General features: G+C 43.0%; 1 protein-coding gene across 7 annotated transcripts in view; it reads right to left on the minus strand.

Moving 5' to 3' along the window:
• Nucleotides 1-497: 497 nt before the first annotated feature.
• Nucleotides 498-26,583, minus strand: part of spag9b (sperm associated antigen 9b) — a 46,520-nt gene continuing 20,434 nt past the window's right edge. For 2 of the 7 annotated variants that reach the window (XM_028029841.1, XM_028029845.1), the window contains 25 exons: nt 25,579-25,723; nt 21,767-22,154; nt 20,998-21,091; nt 20,317-20,441; nt 19,816-19,873; nt 18,801-18,953; nt 18,664-18,721; nt 18,453-18,583; nt 17,189-17,245; nt 14,383-14,562; nt 12,883-13,012; nt 12,683-12,772; nt 11,560-11,721; nt 10,939-11,110; nt 10,632-10,823; nt 10,391-10,547; nt 6,230-6,358; nt 6,047-6,127; nt 5,895-5,962; nt 5,340-5,488; nt 5,072-5,243; nt 4,876-4,989; nt 4,043-4,222; nt 3,301-3,432; nt 498-3,222 (listed from right to left, as the gene is read on the minus strand). In XM_028029841.1, the coding sequence (XP_027885642.1) occupies nt 3,104-3,222; nt 3,301-3,432; nt 4,043-4,222; nt 4,876-4,989; nt 5,072-5,243; nt 5,340-5,488; nt 5,895-5,962; nt 6,047-6,127; nt 6,230-6,358; nt 10,391-10,547; nt 10,632-10,823; nt 10,939-11,110; nt 11,560-11,721; nt 12,683-12,772; nt 12,883-13,012; nt 14,383-14,562; nt 17,189-17,245; nt 18,453-18,583; nt 18,664-18,721; nt 18,801-18,953; nt 19,816-19,873; nt 20,317-20,441; nt 20,998-21,091; nt 21,767-22,154; nt 25,579-25,723 (3,436 nt within the window). In that variant the 3' untranslated portion in view covers nt 498-3,103. Of the gene's footprint in view, nt 3,223-3,300; nt 3,433-4,042; nt 4,223-4,875; nt 4,990-5,071; nt 5,244-5,339; nt 5,489-5,894; nt 5,963-6,046; nt 6,128-6,229; nt 6,359-10,390; nt 10,548-10,631; nt 10,824-10,938; nt 11,111-11,559; nt 11,722-12,682; nt 12,773-12,882; nt 13,013-14,382; nt 14,565-17,086; nt 17,091-17,187; nt 17,246-18,452; nt 18,584-18,663; nt 18,722-18,800; nt 18,954-19,815; nt 19,874-20,316; nt 20,442-20,997; nt 21,092-21,766; nt 22,155-25,578; nt 25,724-26,583 lie in introns of all 7 variants that reach the window. The other 5 variants (XM_028029839.1, XM_028029840.1, XM_028029844.1 and 2 more) reach the window with 5 other exon arrangements.

Genomic DNA, 26,583 nt, shown 5'->3' on the forward strand with positions numbered 1-26,583 from the left:
CACGCTAATTTTCTTTTACCTAATTTTCTTGTCTCTTCTACAGAGAGACATGCAAACATACCTTTATCTTGGCTTTTTTCTATTCCTCTTTTCCTCTCTCTCTGAAGAATAAGTTGTTTTTTGCTACTTTGGTTGCTTGCTTATCTTCCACCGGTGCTTCGGAGGTTTGAATACACATTGAACGGCAGCTCAAATCAGCGGTGAAACATTACCTACCGCGGCCACCAGGGGGAACCCAAGAGCACGTTATTTTTCTTTTAGCCCTTGTTGATTGATTTCTACACGATTAAAGATATATTAATGTGAAATAAAGGCGCAGTTTTGTAATTAAATTACTAAATATAAATAAATAAAATCTCTTCCACCTGCGGCAAAATCAGCTTCGGGGCCCGGGGCTTAAGTTTGCCAGCCCATACATGGCATGCGCATTAACACACACACACACACACACACACACAAAAAACACTAGACAAAAAAATGACAAGATGCAAACCAAAGATGTTGCCCACAAAAGTTGCTTTAATTAATTGTTAAAAATAGGTGACGCTAGAGATGCTGCAAGGGCTTAAGATGATGCATTTACTGCAGATTCGGAAAAAACTGCGCTCCTGTCAGAGTTACCTAAAAGGAGGCTGCAGTGATGACAAATATATGGAAGGAATCTGCGAAAGGAGTCGACTGCCCCGTCGTTGAGTAGAAGTTCAAATTTATAGGACAACTGATTGCAAAAGAACAGAGCAGGTGTGTGCAGTTTTCAGACCCCTAATTTACCTCCATGTCTCTCCTCAGAGACGTGGTGCATAGCTGAGGAAATCCTCAGGTTACAACTCAATAAAATCCAAACCATCTTTTAAGTTTCATACATATATAATCATATATATTCAATGTACAAAGATACATTCTCAATCGCAAAGGTTCATCCATCAAAAATAAATACTGAAATGGCGAAATTGAAATATTTATGTATAGATATATATAAATCTTCTCTCGTGGAGAGAAGACGCAAATACACACAGTTGCATAAAGAAATACACAACAAAAAAACAAAAAGCATGACTGCAGTGTTCACAGAGGACAGAAGGAGGCTGAAATTCACCGAATAAAACCTTTTAGCCACACTCAAAGAAGAAATAAAAATCTGATAAAAACAAAAAAAAAAAGACATTTGAATTAATTAACGGGTTTGGTTGAAAGCAAGCAGATCAGCGCTGCAAAACCAAACAGGTTAGGGTTCGGTTTCTCATCTGGGAACAGAACGAGCATCCAGGGGCGCATCCACATTCACGACTCGCACGCCTCGAAAATATTTCCATTTACAAATAGGAAAAGTTAAAAAATATATTTATATATCTCTATCTGAATATATCAGCACACTTGGATTTCTGTTAGAAAAACCCCCCAAAACTTGGCTTCCTGTTCCAAACATGCTGCTGTGAAAGCTAGGGGAGACTTTATTACAGCGTGACGTCGTAGCTAGCTAGCAGTCTTTGGTAGCGAACAAAATTCTTTAGAGAAAAATAGAAGAACTCCGTCAGACTGTTCCAACTCTGATGTCTAAGGCAACTCTTAAAAGTGTGTGCTGGGAGCAGAAAACAGACAAAGTGATGCGGCACGTTCAACACAAGTCAGATCTATGAAATAAAGGAAAAGCATCACATGTTGTCATGGCGGTAAAGCTGTGGTATTCAGAAAGATTGGAGACAACAGCATGGGTTTGTGATTAGACCAGAGAACATGATGTCAGTATGTCATTTGCAAACAGTGACACCTTCTTATTACCTCTAGTGTTATTGTGTGTCTTCCCAGCTTCAGTAGAGCGGCCAATCCTCAGCGGAAAGCCTGGAAAATATATATAACTGGTATAAATACAGTGTCAATGCTAATGGTATGACTCCATGTAGAACTGAAGCTGAGAACCAACTCGTCAGTCCTAGGCAGAAATGGAGCCGAAGCTCAAATTTATGTTTAAGTTTTTTTGTACTTTTATCTGAAAAATGGGGAATGTCACTCATTGAGACCTACAGTGAAAATAAAATCTTTGGCCTGGTGGAGGCACTTTAGGGAAAGTTTAATGTCATTTTCAAGGACTATACACACCTGACAATTTCTCCTAACGCGCTTCCTATAAAACAGCTAAACCTAGTATGCTCTTAGCCATCGTGATAAAATACGTGTATGTTCACCACTAGGATCCCCAGGGTTTGGAAACTACTACAAAATAAACAGATTAAAATGTGTTGGTTCTTTTATGAGGACATCTGTTTGGATCCAGATGTATAATTTTCCAAACAGTATCTGATAGTGACTCACCCGCTCCCACTTGTAATACCGACAGAATACATCATGTCATTTTATTAAATCCACATGGCAACAACCCACATCTGTATTGTGGGCAAAAGAAAAGCAACTGAGAGTAGCGTTTTATGCTTCATAAACACTGTTGTGTGTGTTTTTTTTGTTAAATGAATAGGGACCTGTGCTGATATTTGAGGAACAAACCGGGCCATTTGAAATACACGATGAAAAACATTCCCGTTAAGCCTCTGCACATGGGATGAATATGAGTATTAGAGCCAAACACAATTGAAATACGAGCCAGCTATTGGCTTTCAAAGAAGCTCTCCACGTAAAAAAACAGAACCGAAATTTGATAGAGAAAAACGATCCCGCCATGATTGACTCCCACGTCGCTCGCTACGTCTTACATTCGTCAGAGGACAAACAGGAAGCCGTTTTCCTCCCTCTGACCAGCTGACGGAACATCAGCAGCGCCCCGGGCTCAGCGCAGGTGAAGGGATTCAACCGGAAAGCCGGCAAACATCCGTCTTACCTCAAATAAAATTTAAATCCGCGAGGCGATAAGATGTAATGCTTGAAATTCATGACATAGAAGAAAAAAAAAAAAAGGACAAAGCAGTTCCATGCGTTCAAGGTTAACAGAGAAAATGCTCGCAGAGCAGTTTTTGCTTGTCTTGCTTCCATTGTTTGAGACCGAGGGAGCAAAATAAAAACATAAGTGCTGATTAATCTTGTGCTTTCTCCTCTGTTTCTGTGGTCTTAAAATAAAAAAAGGGGGCAAATCAGGGTTTCAGTGATGCTGAGTTCAGTCTTCGCCGACCATGACCTGCCAGACGATGAGGTGGCTGCGCTCGGCTTTCGCGAGGAAGGGCTGCAGTTTTAAGGTGGGGTCGTCTAGCTCGTCTGCCTCCCCGTCCTCATCGCCTGCGGAGAGACGGGAACGTGTTCACCCCCGGTGTCGCTGACTGCACCTCTTGTTTCCGCTGCGGCACCGAGACTCACCCATCCTGAAGTCGATGTAGCCTTCTCCTCCACTCATCACCAACATGGACCTGCTTCCTTCCTGAGCGGAGACATCGGCGGACTTGTCTCCCGCTGACTCTCCTCCGCCGGATGCCGACGGATCTGCGTGACCTGGCAGCAAAACAAACAAACAAAAGTAAATAAAAACCTTCAATAGCTGCGTTTCTTTTACAAAAGTGTGCAAAACATTGTCAATATTCCCCTTATATAAAAAATAAGTTATTATTGCAATTTCATCGTTTGGTCAACTCAATAACATTTAGTCTCTGGTATCGTGAGTCTGTTTTCTTAGGATGAGTTTCTTTTATCATTAGTTGACGTAGTAAAAGTTAAAAATAAGAACCCAATGTGATTCCAAGATTTTGTTAGATTTGATTAGATCATCATTTCGAATAAATGAAATAATGGGAAAATATTTGTTTCAACTCATAAATCACGGCAGTGACTGTCAGCTGGTTCAAACCTCCATAAAAGACTAAAAGCGTTGCAGCTACAGATTGTCCCTGCATCGTCATGGGGATAGCAAACAATAAAACTGGGCATCCAAAAAAAAAAAAAAAGTCCTATTTATGTCCAAGATTCACTGTTTTCTCTCAAAAGTTTTCTTTATTTCTTGACATGATCTTGAGATAAAAATCGTAAGAAAGTCTTAATCACAGCGGGTACGCTCGTTTCCAGGATCCGTAGGACCGCCTGCAAACCGAAACTCCTGCTGAATTACCTGGAACTGCGGCGAAGAACTGGACCGCATTCCTGTGACCATGGAAACTGAGCTGAGCGTGAGCCATGGAGCAGTAGGGAACGACGGTCCCGGCCGTCACCTTGTCCCCGCTGTCGTCTCCGTAGACGCGAACCACGCCTCCAGGATTGTTACCTGATGACTTGGCTACATTGTTGGCTGCTAACAGAACAGCAAAAATGTAGAGGAGACGTAGAAATCACAAAGCTTCAAAGATGACCTACTATACTTTCTTGAATAGGTTAGGATATGCTTCTGGGCAATACAAAACACGTTCACTGGATTCTTTTTCACACCATCATTCTTAGATAATGAGATTTTAGTCAGTTCTGCCTAATTTGAGCTTCTTTCCGAATGAGTTGTTTTAGGGCCTCTTGTCACTTTAAATAGTTGGGGTTGGTAGGCGAGGGGCAGTGCTTGCTGATTTGTGACGTAACATTCAAAAGATTCTTGAGGTTCATTTTCCAGACACCAAAAAACTTTAACTTATTGTCAGAAACTGGCTGGGTAGTGGTGTTTTTTTTCTTCTTTTCTTTAAGTGATTCAGCTGTTTTTAGAAGCAGTAGAAACTCAAATGGAAGTTCACAAAGGTACAAAATGTGAATTTTGCATAATAGGTCGCTTTTAAGAGGACGTTCATGGTTAACTTTAAACACTAAATGTCTTCAGCAGAGCTTCCAACTGCATTTAGATTAACGGATCATAACCAAAAGCAGTGAGTCGGTGGATTCAAGAACATAAAAGGTACAATTCAAGGTTTCAGCTTGTATTCCCTTAGGAGCTGTTAAGTTGAAGGCTTTAGTTCCTGAACTTACTCTCCGTAACGGGAATAGAGATGATGACTCCATTTCCAGTCCCAATCCACAAGCGGCTACATGAAACCATTAAAGCCGTGATCCTTACAAACGAGAAGCCCAGCTTGCCCGTACCTGCGGGACAGTAAGACACTCGCTCTGTTTTACTCTGAAACCCAACTCCAGTTTGTACAGCCGACTGCGACCTCGTTCTGACCGAGCATCTTGCTGACGTAGGGTTCGATGTCGATGTCCTGCAGGTGCTGGTGGGTGCGTGCGTGGAACAGTCTGAGAGTGGAGTCCAGCTTGATGGACACCCAGATCCCGTCCCCGTGCCAGGCCAGCTGACGGACCTGGCTGTCCTTACGAGGGTGGGCGTCGAAGGTTTTCTGCGAGAGCGAGAGAAACGGAAACGTGAGCCAACGGGCTGATCTTACCGGCTGTTTGGGATTGGATCGCCGAGCTGGCTAAAAGTTTTCCTTCACCTCAACCTTCATGGCTCTGGGATGCACCACATGGATCTTGTTCCTGTAGCCGCACCACACACGGTCATGCACCACGGTCATGCAGCGGATGGAGTGGTGCTGCTTCCCCAGGTCCAGCAGATGGTAGTTGGTCAGGTCCCACTGTCCATCTGGCGACGGAAAGTCAAAACGCTTCCTCAAAAACGGACACTATCTGCGTTTCCAATGCAAATGTGCGCAAAACTTTGTCGATGTTCAGCTAATGTAAAAAAAAAAACTACCACAATTTTCCAATTGAAGTGCTTCTATTAAATAAGAAACACTATTAAAATCACATAAGAAAAAGCTTGTTCACGCGATAAGTCATTAAAAAAACATGTCTCGCCATCATCCTACTTCCTACCTACTTCCTGTCGACGCTACGGTTGAAAAATCTCATCTTAGCGCCAAATCTTTTTTTATCGAAAAACAAGTTTTTTCAAAATTGCCGTGTTTTCATTAAGGGAATTGGGTTTTGAAATGTCAAATTGCGCAATTATGTGGTCAATATTCAACACTAAGGAGTATTGGTCTCACCCGTTCCTCTGTGGAAAATGGCTAACGTGCTATCAGAGAGGCTAACCAGGACCCGTCCCTTTACGTGTCTGAGGAGGACATGACATTAAATCAACACAATAGGAGGAAAAAAGAAAAAACCTATAAGAGCTGCTTGTTTTTAATAAACTTACACTATGCCGATTACAGGCTTCTTCAGCTTTATAGAGTGGAGACACTTCTTCCAGTGAGCAACAGACGAGTGGACGTACACGCTAGGACCAACAGTGAAATTCGTTAGCAAGACTGAATTTCACTCAAATACGTTCTCAGGTGGAGAGCGGTAAGTGAAAGTCACTAAAGAAACACAAACTTACCATCCATTTTGGGCCCCCAGCCACATGGTGGGCAGAACGCTGCTCATTTTCTGAGCTTCTTCTATCATCAGGTCCTGCTCCTCTGCGTCAGGGTTTGAACTCACTCCGTCTTTCAGCAGATCGCTCTCTCTGCTCACCAGAGACAACCAGAAACACAAAGGACCACAGTTAACAGAGGACATGCAATGTGTCCACATTGGAGTAGCATGATTTGACAATCGTTACCCGCTTCAAGGTATACGAAGGTTTTAAAAGGTTTTTAAAGATTCAAAATCCCTAAAATGTTATATCATACTATGAAGATTTCTCGCAGTGCAGAGTGTTGGAATCATGGCAGCAAACCAGAAAAAGGCAAATAAAGTTTCACCGTTTTTGTCCTGAACAAAACAAGTAAGTTGAAAAAAGCTGTTGGAAGCAGATAATGTTTGTCAAGTTATCCATCCATCCATCCATCTTCTTCCGCTTATCCGAGGTCGGGTCGCGGGGGTAGCAGCTTCAGAAGGGAGGCCCAGACTTCCCTCTCCCCAGCCACTTCTTCCAGCTCCTCCGGGGGAATCCCGAGGCGTTCCCAGGCCAGCCGAGAGACATAGTCCCTCCAGCGTGTCCTGGGTCTTCCCCGGGGCCTCCTCCCGGTGGGACGTGCCCGGACCACCTCACCAGGGAGGCGTCCAGGAGGCATCCTGACCAGATGCCCAAGCCACCTCAACTGGCTCCTCTCGATGTGAAGGAGCAGCGGCTCTACTCTGAGTCCCTCCCGGATGACTGAGCTTCTCACCCTATCTCTAAGGGACAGCCCAGCCACCCTACGGAGAAAACCCATTTCGGCCGCTTGTATCCGCGATCTCGTTCTTTCGGTCATGACCCAAAGCTCATGACCACAGATGAGGGTGGGAACGTAGATCGACCGGTAAATCGAGAGCTTCGCTTTTTGGCTCAGCTCTCTCTTCACCACGACGGACCGGTACAGCGCCCGCTTGACAGCAGACGCTGCGCCAATCCGCCTGTCGATCTCCCGCTCCCTTCTTCCCCCATTCGTGAACAAGATCCCGAGATACTTAAACTCCTCCACTTGGGGCAGGACACCCCCCCTGACCCGGAGAAGGCACTCTACCCTTTTCCGGCTCAAGACCATGGCCTCGGATTTGGAGGCACTGATCCCCATCCCGGCCGCTCCACACTCGGCTGCGAACCGATCCAGCGAGAGCTGCAGATCACGATCTGATGAAGCCAAAAGGACCACATCGTCTGCGAAAAGCAGAGATGAGATCCTGAGGCCGCCAAATCGGATCCCCTCAACACCTTGGCTGCGCCTAGAAATTCTGTCCAGGAAAGTGATTAACAGAATCGGTGAAAAAGGGCAGCCCTGGCGGAGTACAACTCTCACCGGAAACGAGCCCGACTTACTGCCGGCAATGCGGACCAGACTCTGACACCGGTCATACAGGGACCTGACAGCCCGTATCAAAGGGCCCGGTACCCCATACTCCCGGAGAACCCCCCACAGGGCTCCCCGAGGGACACGGTCGAACGCCTTCTCCAAGTCCACAAAACACATGTAGACTGGTTGGGCGAACTCCCATGCACCCTCCAGGACCCTGCTGAGGGTGTAGAGCTGGTCCAGTGTTCCACGACCAGGACGAAAACCACACTGCTCTTCCTGAATCCGAGGTTCGACTATCCGACGGACCCTCCTCTCCAGGACCCCTGAATAGACCTTGCCAGGGAGGCTTAAGAGTGTGACCCCTCTATAATTGGAGCACACCCTCCGGTCCCCCTTTTTGAACAGGGGGACCACCACCCCAGTCTGCCAATCCAGGGGAACTGCCCCCGATGTCCATGCGATATTGCAGAGTCGCGTCAACCAACACAACCCTACAACATCCAGAGCCTTAAGGAACTCCGGGCGGATCTCATCCACCCCCGGGGCCTTGCCACCGAGGAGCTTTTTAACCACCTCGGCGACCTCGCCCCCAGAGATTGGAGAGCCCAACCCAGAGTCCCCAGGCTCCGCTTCCTCAGTGGAAGGCATGTTGGTGGGATTGAGGAGGTCTTCGAAGTACTCTGCCCACCGGCCCACAACGTCCCGAGTAGAGGTCAGCAGCACACCATCCCCACTATAAACAGTGTTGGTGCTGCACCGCTTCCCCCCCCTGAGACGCCGGATGGTGGACCAGAATCGCCTCGAAGCCGTGCGGAAGTCTTTCTCCATGGCCTCTCCAAACTCCTCCCACACCCGAGTTTTTGCCTCAGCAACCGCCCGAGCCGCATGCCGCTTCGCCCGCCGGTACCCATCAGCTGCTTCCGGAGTCCCACAGGCCAAAAAGGCTCGATAGGACTCCTTCTTCAGCCTGACGGCATCCCTCACCGAAGGTGTCCACCAACGGGTTCGAGGGTTGCCGCCGCGACAGGCACCGACAACCTTGCGGCCACAGCTCCGATCGGCCGCCTCGACAATGGAGGCACGGAACACGGTCCACTCAGACTCCATGTCCCCCACCTCCCCCGGGACGTGTTCGAAGTTTTGCCGGAGATGGGAGTTAAAGCTCCGTCTCACAGGGGATTCCGTCAGACGTTCCCAGCAGACCCTCACAACACGTTTGGGCCTGCCAGGTCTGACCGGCTTTCGCCCCCGCCACCGGAGCCAACTCACCACCAGGTAGTGGTCAGTGGACAGCTCCGCACCTCTCTTCACCCGAGTGTCCAAGACATACGGCCGCAGATCCGATGAAACGATGACAAAGTCGATCATCGAACTGCGGCCTAGGGTGTCCTGGTGCCAAGTGCACATATGGACACCCTTATGCTTGAACATGGTGTTCGTTATGGACAATCCATGGCGAGCACAGAAGTCCAGCAACAGAACACCGCTCGAGTTCAGGTCGGGTGGGCCGTTCCTCCCAACCACGCCCCTCCAGGTCTCACTGTCGTTGCCCACGTGAGCGTTGAAGTCCCCCAGCAGAACAAGGGAGTCCCCAGGAGGAGCACTCTCCAGTACCCCCTCTAAGGACTCCAAAAAGGGTGGGTAATCTGAACTGTCGTTCGGCCCGTAAGCACAAACGACAGTCAGAACCCGTCCCCCCACCCGTAGGCGGAGGGATGCTACCCTCTCGTTCACCGGGGTAAACCCCAACGTACAGGCGCCGAGATGGGGAGCAACAAGTATGCCCACTCCTGCCCGACGTCTCTCTCCCTGGGCAACTCCAGAGTGGAAGTATGTCCAGCCCCTCTCAAGGAGACTGGTTCCAGAACCAGAGCCATGCGTCGAGGTGAGACCGACTATTTCTAGCCGGAACCTCTCGACCTCACGCACTAGCTCCGGCTCCTTCCCCACCAGAGAGGTGACATTCCACGTCCCAAGAGCCAGTTTCTGCAACCGAGGATCGGACCGCCAGGGTCCCCTCCCTTGGCCGCCACCCATCACACAGTGCACCCGACCCCTTTGGCCCCTCCCACGGGTGGTGGGCCCATGGGAGGGGGGGCCCATGTTTCCTCTTCGGGCTGAGCCCGGCCGGGCTCCATGGGTAAAAGCCCGGCCACCAGACGCTCGCCATCGTGCCCCCCCTCCAGGCCTGGCTCCAGAGTGGGGCCCCGGTGACCCGCGTCCGGGCGAGGGAACACCAAGTCCAAGGTTTTCCTTCATCATTGGGGTCTTCGGGCTGCACTTTGTCTGGTCCCTCACCTAGGACCTGTCTGCCTTGGGTGACCCTACCAGGGGCATGAAGCCCCAGACAGCATAGCTCCTAGGATCATTGGGGCACTCAAACCCCTCCACCACGATAAGGTGGCAGCCCATGGAGGAGTTTTGTCAAGTTATAATTAATTAATTTGTGTCAATGTATTTTGGTAAGCTTGTTAACAAGAATAAGCTACTAATTTTGTTACGATCTATGTCCAGAGGTGAGTAATACTGGTTACTGACTCTTTCTTTTTCTTTTTGGGGGAAAAAAGTTACTTATATGACGTTTTATTGCACTGTTCATTTTACTTTTGCTTGAAAAACCTTATGAACTATTGCTACTCTCACCTGAATGGATTGATTTTGCATGTAAATAAATGGACTTCAGAGATCGGAAACATTACATTCTTAGATTTATGCGACGCAAGAGCTAAAGTTAATGGAAATCTGAGCGCAACTAGTATTTTCTGCATGTCGCCGTTTACCTCTGAGAATAGTTAGCTGGCGTCTCCCTGGTCTGCTGCGCTCCCAGTGGATCTGTGAAGACGTGTTCGGTGTAGATGCCTCTCAGGCTCTCGCTGTGGTCAACAGGCCCTGCGCTGGTCTCCATGGCCTCCATGGCCTCTTCTGCTGGTCTGGAGTCTGTGGTGACAGTCGGTGGGTCTGATGGGTTGTGTGAAGACGGTATGTGATCCTGACTGCTCTGGCTGGTTTCTTGCGCTTTACCTGAACTGTCTGCTGTCTGAGGAACAGCTGTCGCTCCTTCGCTGTCACAGCCCACCACTGTGATGCCTCCGAGGATGCTGTCGCCGCCCTCTGAGCCGCCGTTGGCCGTCGACAAGCCGCCGTCTCCCACCTGGCCTGCGTCAGTGCCTGAGGACACTTCCTCTCCGGCTGGATAGTCGGTCTCTCTCGCACCTTGACGGTAAGAGGAAGTAGTAGTTCGATCAAAGTGAGCTCCACTCCATTGAAAGTAAGTCTCGGACGCACTGTTGTTTTTTTCTTTTCTTCTTTTTTCTCTTAAACCACTGACCGGGTACACTAGAGATGCAGAAGACGTGCGAGTTGCAAACGAAGAAGCTCTCCAGGATGTTCCCGGGCTGGTTGGCGTCGACGACGACGACGTTTGAATTGGACTGGGTGCTGGTGGAGATCCACACCAGAGAGGAAAACTCGTCCTGGTGCCGCAACTCTTTCTGCTGCTCCTGCAAAGAAAACACAGAGAAAAACAAAATACACAGTAAAAAGACTAAATCTTACCAAATATCTACAAACTTTCTAGTTAGTTAGAGCAAACATCTTGGTACACTTGAAATAAGACAAAACTAACTTACAATGAACTTTTTTTCCAGTTGTAATGGCAGAAAAATGTCTAGTTATAAGTGAAAATCTGCCAGTGGAACAAGTACTTTTTCATCAAAATTAAGAAACTATTGACTTAAAACAAGCTCTCATATCTGGCTGAAAAGTCACTTGTAAGTCAGTTTTATCTTATTTTAAGGGTACCATGATATTTCAACCAGAAACCATACCGAAAAGGGGAAGATTTTTTGTTGTTGCAGTGTAAACTCATGCTGAACTTGAACTTTTTTCATACCACTCTCCTACGCATCCTTGTATTGTTTGTTACTTTTAAACCGGGGAAGTGGCGCACCTTCAGTTCCTGATCCAGTTCATCGATGCTGCTCTGCGAGCCTCTCTTCTTTCTGGGACTTTCTGCACCGGACACGTCGCTGTAAAACACGCTGGCTCCCACGATTGAGCCTCCGTCTCTGGTTTTCCCTCCAGACAGGTTGACACCTGCAGCACACCACAGCTGGAGTACGGACACGGAGAGGTCAAACACAACAAACAGCCCATTAATAATGTTGCATCCGTACCACGCGTCTTTCTTAAAAGTAAAAGAGAGAGAGAAAAAGAGTGCGACAAACACTATCCGCATTATTTTAGCAACTGACTACTAAAAATGCCAGATCAATGTACATATTTAAGAGAATATGTGCATATATAGTTCTTAATAATGAAGAAATATTAAATAAAATATTGTGAATCCATACAAGTTGTTTTTTGTTTTGTTTTTTTAGAGATCCCCACTTTTTTTACATTTTGGGATAAAAGGGGCAAATATAAAATGTTTTGTTTTTCTTTCTGCTGTTTTTCATTTTATGGATTTGTATATTTTTCCTGTTGTATACGATTGTTTTGTTTTTAATGAGATTAGTACATTTTCCAACTAACTAATTAATCAATTATTCTGACAATAAATTGGATTTTTTTTAAATGGCACATTTTACAGATTTTTCATTTACCCAATTAAGCCTTTTTAATGCAATATTAGATGCAAATAAATATTTATATTCCTTTTATAAATATGAAAATAAACATTTCATTACCTAAAATGCAATTATGCAGCATTCATTCAGTAAATATGAACCGGGTGAAGCTAAAACTGCCACTTGAGGGGTTTTGGTTAAAATATATTTACAGACAGATTTTTTTTATTTTTTTATCTTAAATGCAAAATGCATTTATTTTTTGTACAGTTTCAGCTTAATTAATGCTCTGAAATGGCGGGGGATTATTTTCCAGCAAATGGCCTTTTCTGAGTCGGTATACTCCAGTTAACGATTAATCTGTCCCTAAACTGCTTGACAACTATTTCCAAAATCGATTAATCAGAATTAATCCGATTAATCGTTTCAGCTCTTCTATCCACGGGGTAAGAAATGAAGCTCTGAATTATTGTGGACAGCACTGTAAGCAGCAGCAGCAGACACCTTCATAGTGGGATCTTTCTCATCCAGCGGCCTGAGGAAGACGGGAACAGGCAGATTCTTCATCTTGCCGTCTGCCTGACCTCCATTAGCCTGAAAAGTCAAACAAACAAGCTTGCATTCAGGATGAATAAAATCACCTAACAGTTCAGTGAGAATCCAGAACGGATGCGTCTGAAATGTTTTAGTAGCCGTCTGATTACTTTGTATTTCTTAGGCAGGCTCCAGCCGTAGGCCTGCACTCTGCCGTCCTCCTTCTGGACGTGAGCTTTGACCTGTTTGTACTGAGCTCTCTTCTGCTCTCGCCGTGACACTGAACTCTCAGGTGGCGGACTGTAAGGGAAGAACAACGGCGCACTCACAACTCGGCTTTTCCACAGAAGACCAAAGAGAGTTTAATCTAATGTAAAGAAAAAAATCATATGCTTCTAGAAAAACTATGATCCCCGGTGTAAATATTGTTGGTTCTCCTTTAATGAAGTTCTACATTTTGGCCTGAGTTTGTGAAGCTCAATACCTCAACATGTATACTAGGAAAGATAAACACTTTTTTTGGTTCTGCTTCGGTATTTTCTTTTGGAGTAGCGGCCAAAAGAGTTGTTTTTCCAACCACGTTTCTGATTATTTTCAACAAAACTAAATATCCAAATATACGCTTTTGTTTCTGTATGTAGCATTCAAAAAAAATCTGAAAATATTTCAGCAAATATCCTAATATTTCCAAAAGCAGGCTTACTACACCTACTGGATATATGTGGTTTTTATTTACAATTTGGATATAAAAACATGCAAAATTAAAGTGTAGGGGTGTAATGGAGGTCATATTTATATCAAATCTTATGGAAACAATGTCACGTTTTTCCCAAAAAATTAATGTTTTACTACTTTTGATTTTTTTCTTTTAGAAGCACCACAAAAAAACAAAAGACAAAAGTATCAAAAGTTCTCCACGCCAAAGCAATGCAAAAACAACAGAAAACAACAACGAAGCTCAGGAGTTTTGCTGAGTAAATTGTAAATTTCCTAGGCTACAAGGCTATCATTAAATTAAAAAAAATATATATATAAATATATGTAATACCTTCCTAAAACATTTAAACAAAAAACATTTTTAAGAAAAATGGGTAGGCTATGAGAAATTCTTGAGTGTCTTACATTAGAAAGTGTTTGGTTTGCTCTCAGGCCCAGAACAGGCTCGTTATCAAGACCCAGTATCTTTGAAACATCTCAAAGAAAAACCATGGAAAAACTAAAGAATTAAAATAAACAAATAGAGCTGCTCTGTTTGAAACCCCATGTAATTCTCCAAATTGTGTTTTTGTTGTTGTTGTTTATTTAAACTTGCTGCGGCTAACCTAACAATGTGGCCTGCAAAAACACAAAATTTACTAATTTCTAGTGCAGACATCTTAGTGCACTTGAATTAAGACAAAATCTTGTTTTAAGTCAATAATTCTTTAATATTGATTAAAAGGTACTAGCTATGATGTCATTTCACTTATAAGTAGTACTTTTTCATCAATATTAAGCAATTATTGACTTAAACAAGCTCCTGTTTCTTGCTGAAAAGTTATTTGTGGTTTTGAATTATTTCAAGTACACCAAGATATTCGCACTAGAAACTAGAGAGAAAACAAAACTTAGTAAGGTTTTGCGTTTTTGCGTTCTGAAGACGACCTCTCTGTGTTCTTGTACCGACTTACTCCTCATTGAGGAAGTCAAACGCTTTGCTCTTGTCGCTGGGCAGCTGCTGCAGGGCGCTGCTCTTCTTCTTGACGGACGGCTGAATCTGCGAGGTGGGCGCGTTGTACTTGACGTTGACCGGCGCCTCCCCCGCCGGCTTCTTCCCCGCTCCGCCCGACGAGCTAAACAGACGGCTGAAACTGGAGGTGTAAGGGCGGGGAAGTGGGGAAGGGAGAAAAGGAAAGAGAAAGAGAGGAGGAGGAGGGGAGGAAGCACACAGAGACAAACGTATAGCAGGGTGGACACAAGCAGTAGCTCCAGCAGTAAGAGGGGGTTTAACACGTAAGGGGGAAAACAGAAGTCCTTCTCCATGCCGGTACACCATGCTAGCTTTCATCCAGGCAAAAAATTAAAAAAAATAAAACAGCCTAAATGTCTCCTCACTTTATAAATCTCTCTTGCAGGTAGATACGCCCGTCCTTTCAGAGAGCTGGAGTGCAGGGATTGCGGGTTGTTAAAGAGCAAACACTAGGAAGTTAGTAAACGACACAGAGCAGAACACGTCTGTCCAGAAAACACCCCCGTTTCAGAGATGCACCCAGAAATCGGCTCAATCTGACACGAGCAGGTTGGAAACTCAAAAATCTGATCAGCACCGTACTAAGCACAACACTCTTCGGTGTGGATGGCGTTACTACAGGAAGAGGACTAAGTTAACCATATGAGGTATCTTTAGGTTGGTTCCAGAGTTACTTATACTTATTTAGCAACCCAGAACAGGGATTCGAACAAACTTAGAACCCAGAAAAAACTACCTTAGCAATACTTTTTAGACCCCTACTCTCCCAATCCAGAAAAGGAATTAGACCAGAGGATATTTACTTATACTTATCTACCAACCCTGGATAGGAGTATATAGTTTATTTACTTTGGATCAACATTATTAGCCTTTTCTTCTTTTGCTCTTTCTTTTGGTTTGTTATTTTGTTTGTATTTCCTTTTGATTCCTGTAAAGCACTTTGTATCGCCTTGTTGCTGAAAATCTGCTATATAAATAAAATTCCCTTTAACTTTAAAAGAATTTAGAAAAAGAATTAAGAACCTATTTCTCACAGCACGACAAAACATGTCTGCAGGTAATTCAGGCTGCGAGAAGGCGAGAGAGAGCAAAGCTTTAGCAGATAACAGGAAGAATGAGCAGAGTGCAGCCAATTTGTTGGGTTTCATCCTTTTTGAGATTTCAAATCACCATCTCTCACATACTGGATTCTCTAGACCACAGGTGTCAAACTCAAGGCCCGCGGGCCAAATCCAGCCCGCCTTAATTATCTCTGTGGCCCTCTACAACAGAGGACCACATAGATTAAACTTTATGAGAGAAAAAGTTACATTTTTATCTCATCAGTGAAATCAAATCAGTTTTCATTTGTAAAGGAGCAAATTACATCAACGTGAAAATATGTTAAAAGTTGTTACGTTTTAAGAAGTACTAACTGAATAAAGAGAATTTTTTAAGTTTGTTAATGGGTCGTTTTATCGATACATTCTGCCACAACCGGTCCTTTGAGGAACATTCATGATTCTGATCTGGCCTGATTGAAAATGAGCTTCACAGCCCCGCTCTAGAGAACGCACACAGAAACTGCCACTTTAATTATCCTAATTTTCCTAATCAGTAAAAGATGGTAAGCTAGTTTAAAATTCGTATTTGTTTTAAAATAATGAGATCACCATTCAATTGTGATTCATCGTTACGAATCAATTATTGAAATAATCCTCAAATAATTTAGTGAACAACTAATCGTTAACTGGAGTATGCAGACTCAAAGAAAGCCATCTGCTGAGAGAACAAGACATTAAGAGCTGCAATTAAGCCAAAATTGTACAAAAATATATTTAAATTTGATTCAAGATTTAAAAAAAAAAAAAAAACAACCTGTCTATAAACATGTGCTACCCAATGGAGATGCATCCTTTAATACAAGCGACAACTAAAGAAATGCTATTAATGCATTTTATGTAATAAAATGTAAATTTTCTTATTCTAAAAAGGAACTGAACTATTTTTAACTGCATCTTTTAGTATATTTCTAACATTGAATCAAAAGGGCTTGAATAAAAGTCTGCAGAATGTGCCAATTTTTTAAAATCAATCAATCAGCCGATTTTTTTATTCTAATAATCATCAAAATACTCAGTACCTAAGTTAGTTGGATTCCTGGAATAAATCGTACTGATTTTCAGTGAATTTGGACCGAATTCTGATCGGTGCATCTCTGCTCAGCTCCCATTGGCTCTACACCGAATATGTCAAGCATTCAGCATTTTCTATGAGGTAAACCTGGTTTACCGCCAAGCTTTTTGCAGCAAGAAACACAAAAAGAACTGTCAAGTCTACGCCTGTGAACAAATTGCTACTATATTCCCACTAAATTTGAACAACCCTCGTCCCAACACACCTCCTGCACAGAGACATCACAACATCAGGCAGAATATAAAGGGACACACAGGAACAGGGTGGAGACGGTACATTTGTCAGATGTTGCCCCAAAAAAGCGTCCATCATCAAACCAAACCAAACTGTTTCCTTAGAAAACTTAGCAAAGGAGAGCATTGCCAAAAATCTGAGGGTTGGCATCGAGCGCAACACTTCCTGGTTTGCTCTCCTCTGTTAAGAGTTTGTTATTAGAACATGAATATCACAAGCCACCAGAGATTTACCTACATCCTGGAGGAAACACCCAGAGAAAATGCAAAAGAAGGATCAAAATGACATACGGATCACATAGTAGGTAACGTTTCAGGTGAATAAAAAGAGACGCTTACAACTGCCAGAGGCTGGATTTCTTCTTCTCTGGAAGAGCGGGATTCTCCTTTGAAGCGCTGAAAGGAAAAAAAATAAGTAAATAAACGTCTGAAGCTGTTTCTATTATAAAGACAGTACCTGAATTTCTACTTAAAGTCTCTACTGCACTACAGGGAACCTCCTTCGTTTTCTCTCTGCACAGTGCCTTGGAAAAGGGTTTCAGCGGTTCAACATTTCCTCATGCTAAAACCATCAAATTTAGTGCATTTTATTTTGGCTAACTAGCTAGCTAACAAGGCTATATTAGTAGCCAGAGCCTGACAGAAAAATCCCATGAGGAAAAAAGCTATAAAAATACGAGATTAAATAGTATTTCCACAACATGTAAGACCTGTGTTAAATGTTTTTAACTCTAAATTTCAAATCTCCACCTGGATATTTTTGCTTATTTTAATTGTACGCAGTTCTCCAAGTGTCCTGTGAGTAAATATATTTGCCCATTTATCCATAACTGGGACTTTAAATATCTAGCAAGTCATTTTCGCAATTAACCGTTTATTAAAGGAGTGCCCTTCGGATTAATTTCACTCTCTGCTCAGCAGGAGGGAGGGATGCCCATAATAACCCGATATTGGCTAGAAAGCGCAATGTCTCCCCCTTTCAAAAACCGTTGCAATATTTCAGACAGCGCAACGTGTGGTGGAGTTACGGTACTGCGAATTTGGCTGGATCGCCTGCACTTCTTTCAGTTTGGAAGGGCTGAGGCTAACATTATTTTCATAAAGACATTTTAAGGCAGTGATGCCTAAAGTCGGTCCTGGAGGGCCGGCATCCTGCACGTTTTAGTTCTCTCCCTGGTGGTAGTAACAACCTTTTCAGCATGTCAATGTTCTTCTTAGGCCTTCTAATGAGCCATCATTTGATCCAGGTGCGTTAAACCAGGGAGAGACTAAAACACGCAGGATGCCGGACCTGGAGGACCCACTTTGGGCACCTCTGTTTTAAGGCCTTCATTTTAGATAGATTCATTTAAGGAGACCCTGTACAGAATCCAAAGCTGGTGGAGAGTTACCCCAAAAGACTTGCAGTTTTTAACTGTAGCAAAAATGTTAACTCGGATGAGCACAGCAAACTTTTCAGATTCCATAAATGCCTTTTTTTTGCAGCCATTCACCTTTTTCTTTCCACTTCACAAAGTACCAAAAAAAAACTCCATTGAACTTTATGGTTCTCAATGGTTAGCACATGTAATGAACGTGTTTTTAGGGATTGTCGTTATCTTACCGGATCATCTCTGTCCATCTGACGGCTTCCTGCAGCTCCATCAGCCTCTCTTTATACTGGTTCCTCTCCATCAGGACTCTGGCCATCTCCACTCTGGTGAAACGTTTCCTCTGGGCTGTGGGCACGTCGCTCTGCAGGCACAACGTAACCATGAGACAAAACCACGAGCACGTTTCAACTCGTTCCATGATTTCGATGAACAGATGCTTACATCGTCCTCGTTTTCAGTCTTGACCTTCTGTTTGGCCTCATCCAGTTCGGCTTTAACTCTGAAATGCGGGATCCATCAGCGTTAATTATGCACTAAGTAGGCAACCGAGGACATTTTAAAACCTCTGAGCAACATACTTCCTTAGCTCCTCTTCTAATTCTTTGTTTTTCTCCTCCAGTTTGGTCTTGGCCTGTGCGACGGCCTCCAGCTCGCCTCGCAGAACCTCCTTCTCACAGGACAGGTCGTCCACTTGAGCAATGAGGTCGTTTTTCACCACATTCAGAGCGTTTCTGGAAACACATTCATTAAGCTACGTTCAACACGATGCGTTTCATAAAAAAGTCACGCTCAAAGTTCAGACTTAGCATTCTATTCCAGACACACCAACAGGAATTTCCGCTGCGGGTTCAATTGTGTGCCTGTAAACAAGTTACGTCACTCTGCAGCATGAATTTAAAGCTTGACATGCAGTACAGTGGAAGATTGTGGAGCTCAACAAATGTGTTTTATACTTTTAATATTTTGTCTTTTACCATTCTAGAGAGAAAGATGACAAAAACGTTTAAGTCAACGGTGAATGCTCTTAAAGGGCCGGTTGTACCAGAATGTATTGAAACCGTTAAAACACCAATAAATTCTTAAAATTAAATAATGTAATTGAACATCTTTTCAGTCCCTCCAGGATTTTGAGATTGTTTTTGTGATTCTTTTGCAATAAACATTAAAGTGTTTGTGGTATTAATTTGGAAATATCTGCGCTTATTTATGACCGTAAATGCAACTTTTTATATAGATCATGGTCTATAATCCGACATCAATTAAGGCTGAGGCAGATGTTTAGCACAAGTAATGTTTTTGACAATTTTTGAGAAAAATCTGCAATAAACTCCCAATTATGTATTAGCACAAGAAAGTGCAGAGATTTGCTGATTTTGCATAAATTTCCACGATAGTTCTCAAACTGGAGGGACTGATTGATGTAATTTGGCAGTAAACAGATAAAAACTGCATTGATCTGATTGATAGCATAATATTTAAGCACATTTAGTGTTTAGGCTAGAATCTAGAGAGCCTCATAAAAAGCTGTGGCAGGCCATATTTGGCCCACGGGCCTCGAGTTTGACACATGTGGTTTAAGTAGTGAGCACTAACTTGGTCTCCAGCAGCTGGGTGTTCTCATGGATTAGATGTTCGACCTCCCGACCCATACCTGGAAATGAACATCTGGGTTAATAAGGCAGCAAGTTATCATTTACCAGTGCTAACCAGTGTGTATGTCTCTGCCTACACTACCCACCTACGCATTTTCAGTCTTACCTAAAAGGTTGCAGACTGGCCGTGACATACAAAAAGGATGATGAGAAAGGTTTATTCATAATTACGCCCCTTTTAAACATTTCTACTCTAGAATATCACTACCTCCGACATAAAAACACCACAAATATATAAGGAGCTACAACAGCGGGAGACGACCAGTGAAGACAACAAGGAGCAAATCTCCGATACACACCAGAGAACTCGTCTGTGAGGATGTTTAACGCCGCAAGCCAAAGCAAAAAACAATTCAGATGTCGAGTCGAGGAAAACTGTGTTTGTGAAAGCAAAAGCCGAAAAGTAACGAGAGAGACAGAGAGAGAGCGCTGGGCGTTTTACCCAGGAGGTCGGCTCCCTCGTCCACGTCGCCGATCATGTCGTTTCCTGCAGACGCCAGCTCGTCGAACAGAGAGTCGTTGTTGCGGTCGAAGGCTGGATTCTCGATGCCACCTTTGGTCGGTGTGCTGGACAAAAATCACATCACAGATATATGAAGCATAATTCAGAACTCGGTGGTACTAAAATCTGAACAGACTGGAGGAAGACACAGTTGTGTCCAATAATTATCACCCATTTCCACCATTGCAGTATTTGTTTTCATCTTAGCTTTCTTAGTGTATTTTTTACTAGCTTCAGTTTTATTCTTCACTATATTCTCACTGCTTACCGGTCAACTTATTGATTGTATAAATTAGTCATTAAAGCTGCGGTATGTAACTTTTACAAAATAGTTTATTTACACATTTGTTCAAACTGTCACTATGTTGTGATAATATAGTATGACAGATAATCTGTGGATAAATAATTGAGCTCCTCCCAGTGCTACTATTACCATCTGAAGAAACCCACAGCTCCCGGTCAGAAACAACCAATCAGAGAGAGGGGGAGGGTCTTAGCGCTGTCGATCATCCTCATGTACATGAGGACATAGTCACAGTTTTGACAAATATAACATATCTTTTATAAAAGCTACATACTGCAGCATTAAGGAATAATGTAGCAGTAATTCTAAATATGTACCTTGTCCCTTGGCAGCCGTCAAAGTCCATGTCCAGCTCAGGAGTGGACTCTATGATAGCCTGTACCTCAGACTTCTCTGGGCTCTTGTCTCCATCTGGGGAAAAAAAAAAAAAACAGAGTTCAGCTGTAGCTTTCAGGAGACTGACCATGTTATTTAATTAGTTTGTGTCAATGTTACAAACACAGAGAGAAACCAAGACGGTCTGCTCAAATGAAAGTAAAACATAGATTTTGTTTTTTCACATCACGACCATTTCTTGGCCCCATGGGTAGAGTTTTCAGTCCACCTGTCTGTAATTTAATCTGTGAATAAACTGAATCTTAATGACTATGAAGGAGCACAGCAAGCAGATCAGGGATGAAGCTGTGGATACGTTTACGGCTGGCTTAGCTTCATGCATTAAAATTCTGCTTTAAAATAATATATTTGACCACGTTCCTGGATTTCTACTTCATAACTGACATGCATCTTCTTGACAAAGCTCAGAAAGCTCAGGGAGAATGGTGTGGACACTAATTATTGAAAAATAAAATGTGAAAGGCTAGAAAAGACATCAGAGTGGAGTGGAGGTTCACCTTTCAGGCAGGACAGCAACCGTAAACACACAGTCAGAAGCACTATGGAAGGGTTACATCAAAGTATTCTCATGTGATACATGGTCAAGTCAAAATATGGACCCAAATTTAATTGGTCATGGTTATAATGTGAATTAAACTAAAAGACTTTCTCATGGCACGGTGTAGATGTGACAGAAACTGCGACGGTCACCTTCACTTGTGACGGGCGCAGAGGCAGACTTCTGGGCGTCGTCTCCGCGCCAGCCCTTCTGTTCTTCCCTCGACGTTTCCTTGTTCTCTCCGTTTTCGGATTTTCCGCTTTTCCTGTCGAGTCCTCCTGAAGTTTCCTGCTCCACGGACTCCATGGTGACATCAGAAGAAGCCGTAGACAGTGGTGAAGAAGAGGTGAGCGCGAGTTCACCGTTGGCCACTTCGTGAGGAGACAGCGGCGTGACAGAACCGCCCTGAGACGACGCTGGAGTGTTGGCTTTGGACGATCCATTGTTTAAGGACGCTGCAGCTAAAGGCTTAGAGGCGTTTCCCTGGTTGGCTGCTGTGCTGGACTTGGAGTTTCCACGGTTTGCATTGGCCAACTCATCCTGACATGGAGGGAAAGGAACGTGGATGAGAGACGGAAGGCATTTTCTACATTTATAGCTATGAAAGAATGGTACGTGAAGGACAAATTAGACCCAAATGAGCAGTTGTGACCAAATAAACTAATGTCCACAAAACCAAACTCTGAAAGCAGCAAACGTTGTCAAGTCTGGTGAACCGGAGCTAATTTAAAGAAAAAGCAAAACCAAACAATTATTTTAATCCAGAGCAACAATTAGAGCTTTTCAGAAATGTTGCTGATGTGATTGGACTTTGCACGTACCACCAGACTTGAAAACTTTAGGCAAGTAAATTACACAACGTGCAACATCATACCTGGAAAACGAGCACAATGGCAGCTGTTTCCCCTACATCTGGGCTCAAAACAGATGCGACAGAGCTTTACTCTAACAATCCACAGAATTAAACCAAAGCTACTGACGCAACCACTACCAACTGTACAGAAAGATGGTGTTAAAGGTACATCCAGGTTCTCTTTATATCTTAACAATTGACTCTATTGGGTTTAAGGATTGTTTAAATATAAAAGGAAGCAGAAAGAGACAAATAAGTGAACAAAAATGGAGCTAAAACAGAAACTTAATGTAAAAAAAAAGTAGAGTTGTGCGATATTGATCTGATACAAAGTAAATAAAGGACCTGTATCGCTGATACCAATCTTCATGCAGATACTTTCTATTTAAGTTTGACATATCAAATGTTTGACATTTAAGTTTTCTTTTGTATTTTGTACATTATTCCACAATTTTTAGCTGAAAATCCAAATGCAGCCGGCGGACATCATGCACTTCTGACTGTTCTGAAGTGTTAGCGTCACTATTTATATTTACACAACAAATCCTGCATCGCTACCACAGAAAATACAGCCAATAAAATGGTTAGTCTTATGGATGCCATCACTCAGATCTCTCCGTGAAAGTCTACCTGGTTGGAGAAATTCTCTGGTGATATTCCTCCAACATCTCTGACTTGGGAAAAAATCTCTTCATACTGAGGAAGATTATAATCGGTTACTGTACAGATTGTCAGGGTGGGGAGGGAAAAAAGTAGCTTTATGAGTAATCGACCTGTTACGAGAGTTAAGAAGAACTATAACAATGTAAAAGTAAAGAAGATTAACTAAAAAGATGTAAAAACATTTTTTTACAGATCAAGTTCCACAGCAGCTTACTGACAAATGTTATTTATTTTCTAAAAGATTCAAATTTTAAGTGGCCAAGTTACTAAGCTGACACTTATGCTACCATTTCTTTTTTTAACTATGAGATTGTAATACCGTTCCTCTTCCTCAGTGTGTGACCTACTTGGTGAGGGCTCAGTGTGTAAATAAAAGCTGAACCATTTTAACTCTGTGCCACCCTGATACTCTAACCCTGCATTGTTCTCTTCCTGTTGATCCTCTGCGCCTCTCCCATAAATAGCTCAGAGCACACGGAAAATAATCAATCAGGACAATAACTAAGGATCTGTTCGGATCCCGGTCACCTTGAAAACAACAGATGTTGCAATACAAGCAGACACTATTTAAAGATTTCTCACACACCGAACAGGTCAATACTAGACGACATTTTTTTTCTTTTTACTGTTCCTCATTTCTTATTGTTTGCTCTTCCTACCTTTTCCACACTCTCTCTGTGAGGAGAAAGACCTTGAACATTACATGCTGGCGTCGCCATGTTGTTGCTGTGGCAGCACCGAGTGGCCAATTAGGGTGAAGTGGCCCTCTGTCTAAAGTGGCTCTACCCAAAACATCCAACAAAATACGCAGAAGAATAGAAAAGTCCAGGAAATTCCTAATTTCAATTTGCTCTACTTCAAACCTTCATATAATCCTTTAAAACGGTCTTGATTGTGAGTAGTTTAATAGTAAGACAAGACTAAAAAAACAAAGAGCTAAAAGAAGTAGCTGTTTGTGTGTGGCGGTTGCTGCTCGCAGCATAGTAGCTACATTTTAAAGATGTGAAAAGTGCATCCTTCCAGAATTACTTGTGAGTTAAGGACACATGACGGAGTAAACATGTTAAATCAAACACCATTACTTTGCGGACAAGTGGCACAAAAAAATTGTAAGAAGCCACTCAAAGTCTTAAAACTAAAGAGAACAGAAAAAATACCTGCTTTTTTGCTGAAAATGTTTTTTTTGTCATTCCTTAAAGCCCATGTGTAAAACTGAAGACCCAAACTTTCAAGAGAACAAAACTGTGCGTAATAATTATTTTTAATCAATCAAATCAAAGCAGTTTTTCTCTGTAGAGAATATCGCTGTGTTTTACTGCATTCATCTTGCCATCAAGTTTGATGAGCTTCCTTACTGCATGATGCTGCCGTCACCATGTTTAACTTTGGGCGATGGAGGCCAAAACGTTCCCTGTTGTGACCAGAGAACTTCTTCCTTGGTCAGTTTGTTCACTAATTCACTCTAACAAACCACAAACCTCTCTTAAATTACACAGACATTAGATTTTACATAGAGGTACAATAGTAAAAGGGCTGACTACAAATGCTCAGCACACTTACTGCGGATTATTTTCCGTCATCTTCACAGTTTAGCTCTACTTTGTGTTACTATCATTACAAAAAAAAGTAACTAAAATGTATTTATACACCACTTTTCACAAATAATTGAATTAGAAAGTGCTTTACAACAAGGAATAATAATAAAAGGCCCACAAACACATCGACATCAACAAATAGAAAGCACCTGTCTAATTAAAAGCCTGCTATAAATATGTTCATGTTGTACGTCTACAACATAAAACCCCAGAGAATACAATTCAAAGGGCAAGAATACTTTTATATCACACCAAACATGGTGAGGGAAAAGGGGTCAAATCTTTAAAAACGGATAAAAAGGCACTAAGGAGACTGAAACTTGTCAAAACGAAAAAATTTTAAAGGCTGAAGAACAAGGAAAGTTTAGAGGCTACTAAGAGTCATCCCACTCTACCAATTCCAATCACGTTCATTGAACCAGAGTTAGTGTAAAACACAAACGGAGCCCTATAAGGCCCATTAATATTCATGACGGAGCCTTCCTGGAAGTATGATCCTCAACGGCAACGATGTGAAAGAGACTGTGTCTCCTCCACCCTCCCAGGAGGGCTAAGGCAGGCCTCAGAATGGTACCACTTCCCTTCTTCCTGGGCGCCAAGCCATCCCCGTCACACACAAACACACAAGCTGCTAAAAATTCAGGACACACTGAACAATCCATTCTCTCTGCATAGAAATGTAGTCCTTCAGAGTTTACTGGCAGAGGATGTTTCCATTTGGTTACTGCAGCCTTTTCGGCAAACCTGGGGGTGATGTCACCGCTTTGGGTTCATGGGAAGCTCGCGGTGTACACCTGACTGAAACGGGGGAGACATTTGTGATTTTAATCAGGAGTTTAATTGTGGGCGGTACCTTGATGCTGGTGTTGGACTGCGGCTGGCTGAGGTTGTTGAATCTCCATGGTTCAGACGGGGTATCGACAGGGTCCCGCTGGAATTCAGAGGTCATGCCATCGGGCCCGGGAAGTTGGAAAACCATGGAGATGGGGCGCTCTTTCCTACAGACAAAAGGAAACGGTCGGTTGGAGCTCGACACGTTACACTCAGTGACTTCCAGTGATCAAGATCCGTCGCTCTGGCTAGAAGAAAAACAACAAAGTCTAAAAGTTTCACCAACCCACAGAAAACTGGATAAAGTATAATCTGATTCATCACACAGACCTTTCATATTTATCTCTGTGTCTCTCCAACCCAACCAATAATTAGGAGTGCACAGTTAAATCAGTCCAGATTTCCTTAAGTTTGGGACATCGGGCGATAGCTACAAGAAAAACCGATCTTACCCACCGATCTTATCTAGCTTTACAAAAGATCTGAAAAACCACAACCGTCTCCTTGTTAGGGGTTAAACGATGAATTGGATTATTCGTGATGAATCGATTATTGAAGTAATCGTCAACTAATTTAGTCAGCGATTAATTGCTAACTTGATTTATTTTAAAAAAAAGGCCATTTGTTGAAAGAACACCACACCCCAGAGCTGTAATTAAGCTGAGGTTGTTGAATTTCGTACCGAAAATATATTCATTTTGAATTTAAGATAAAAATTTTAAAAACTGTCTGTAAATATGTTCCACTCAAAACTCTTATATTCTGCAAAGAAAATCTCCTATTAAATCTCCTTTTGCTATCTAATTATTAATTAGTTCATCCAAAAATCAATCAACAGATTAGCCCTACATTGTATTAATGTTGAGTCAAACAGAAATGGCTGAACTTGTCACATGTTAACATTAAAAGCATGTTTGTAGTTGTAGATGGATCCTTTGCTGCAACTGATAAAGCATTTACTAAAGGAAAGTTCTATTATGGCAATTTAAGCCATTTTAAAATTTTTGCCTAAAAATGAATTGAATTA

The sequence above is a fragment of the Xiphophorus couchianus genome, chromosome 10, assembly GCF_001444195.1.
Source record: "Xiphophorus couchianus chromosome 10, X_couchianus-1.0, whole genome shotgun sequence".
Lineage (NCBI taxonomy): Eukaryota > Metazoa > Chordata > Actinopteri > Cyprinodontiformes > Poeciliidae > Xiphophorus > Xiphophorus couchianus.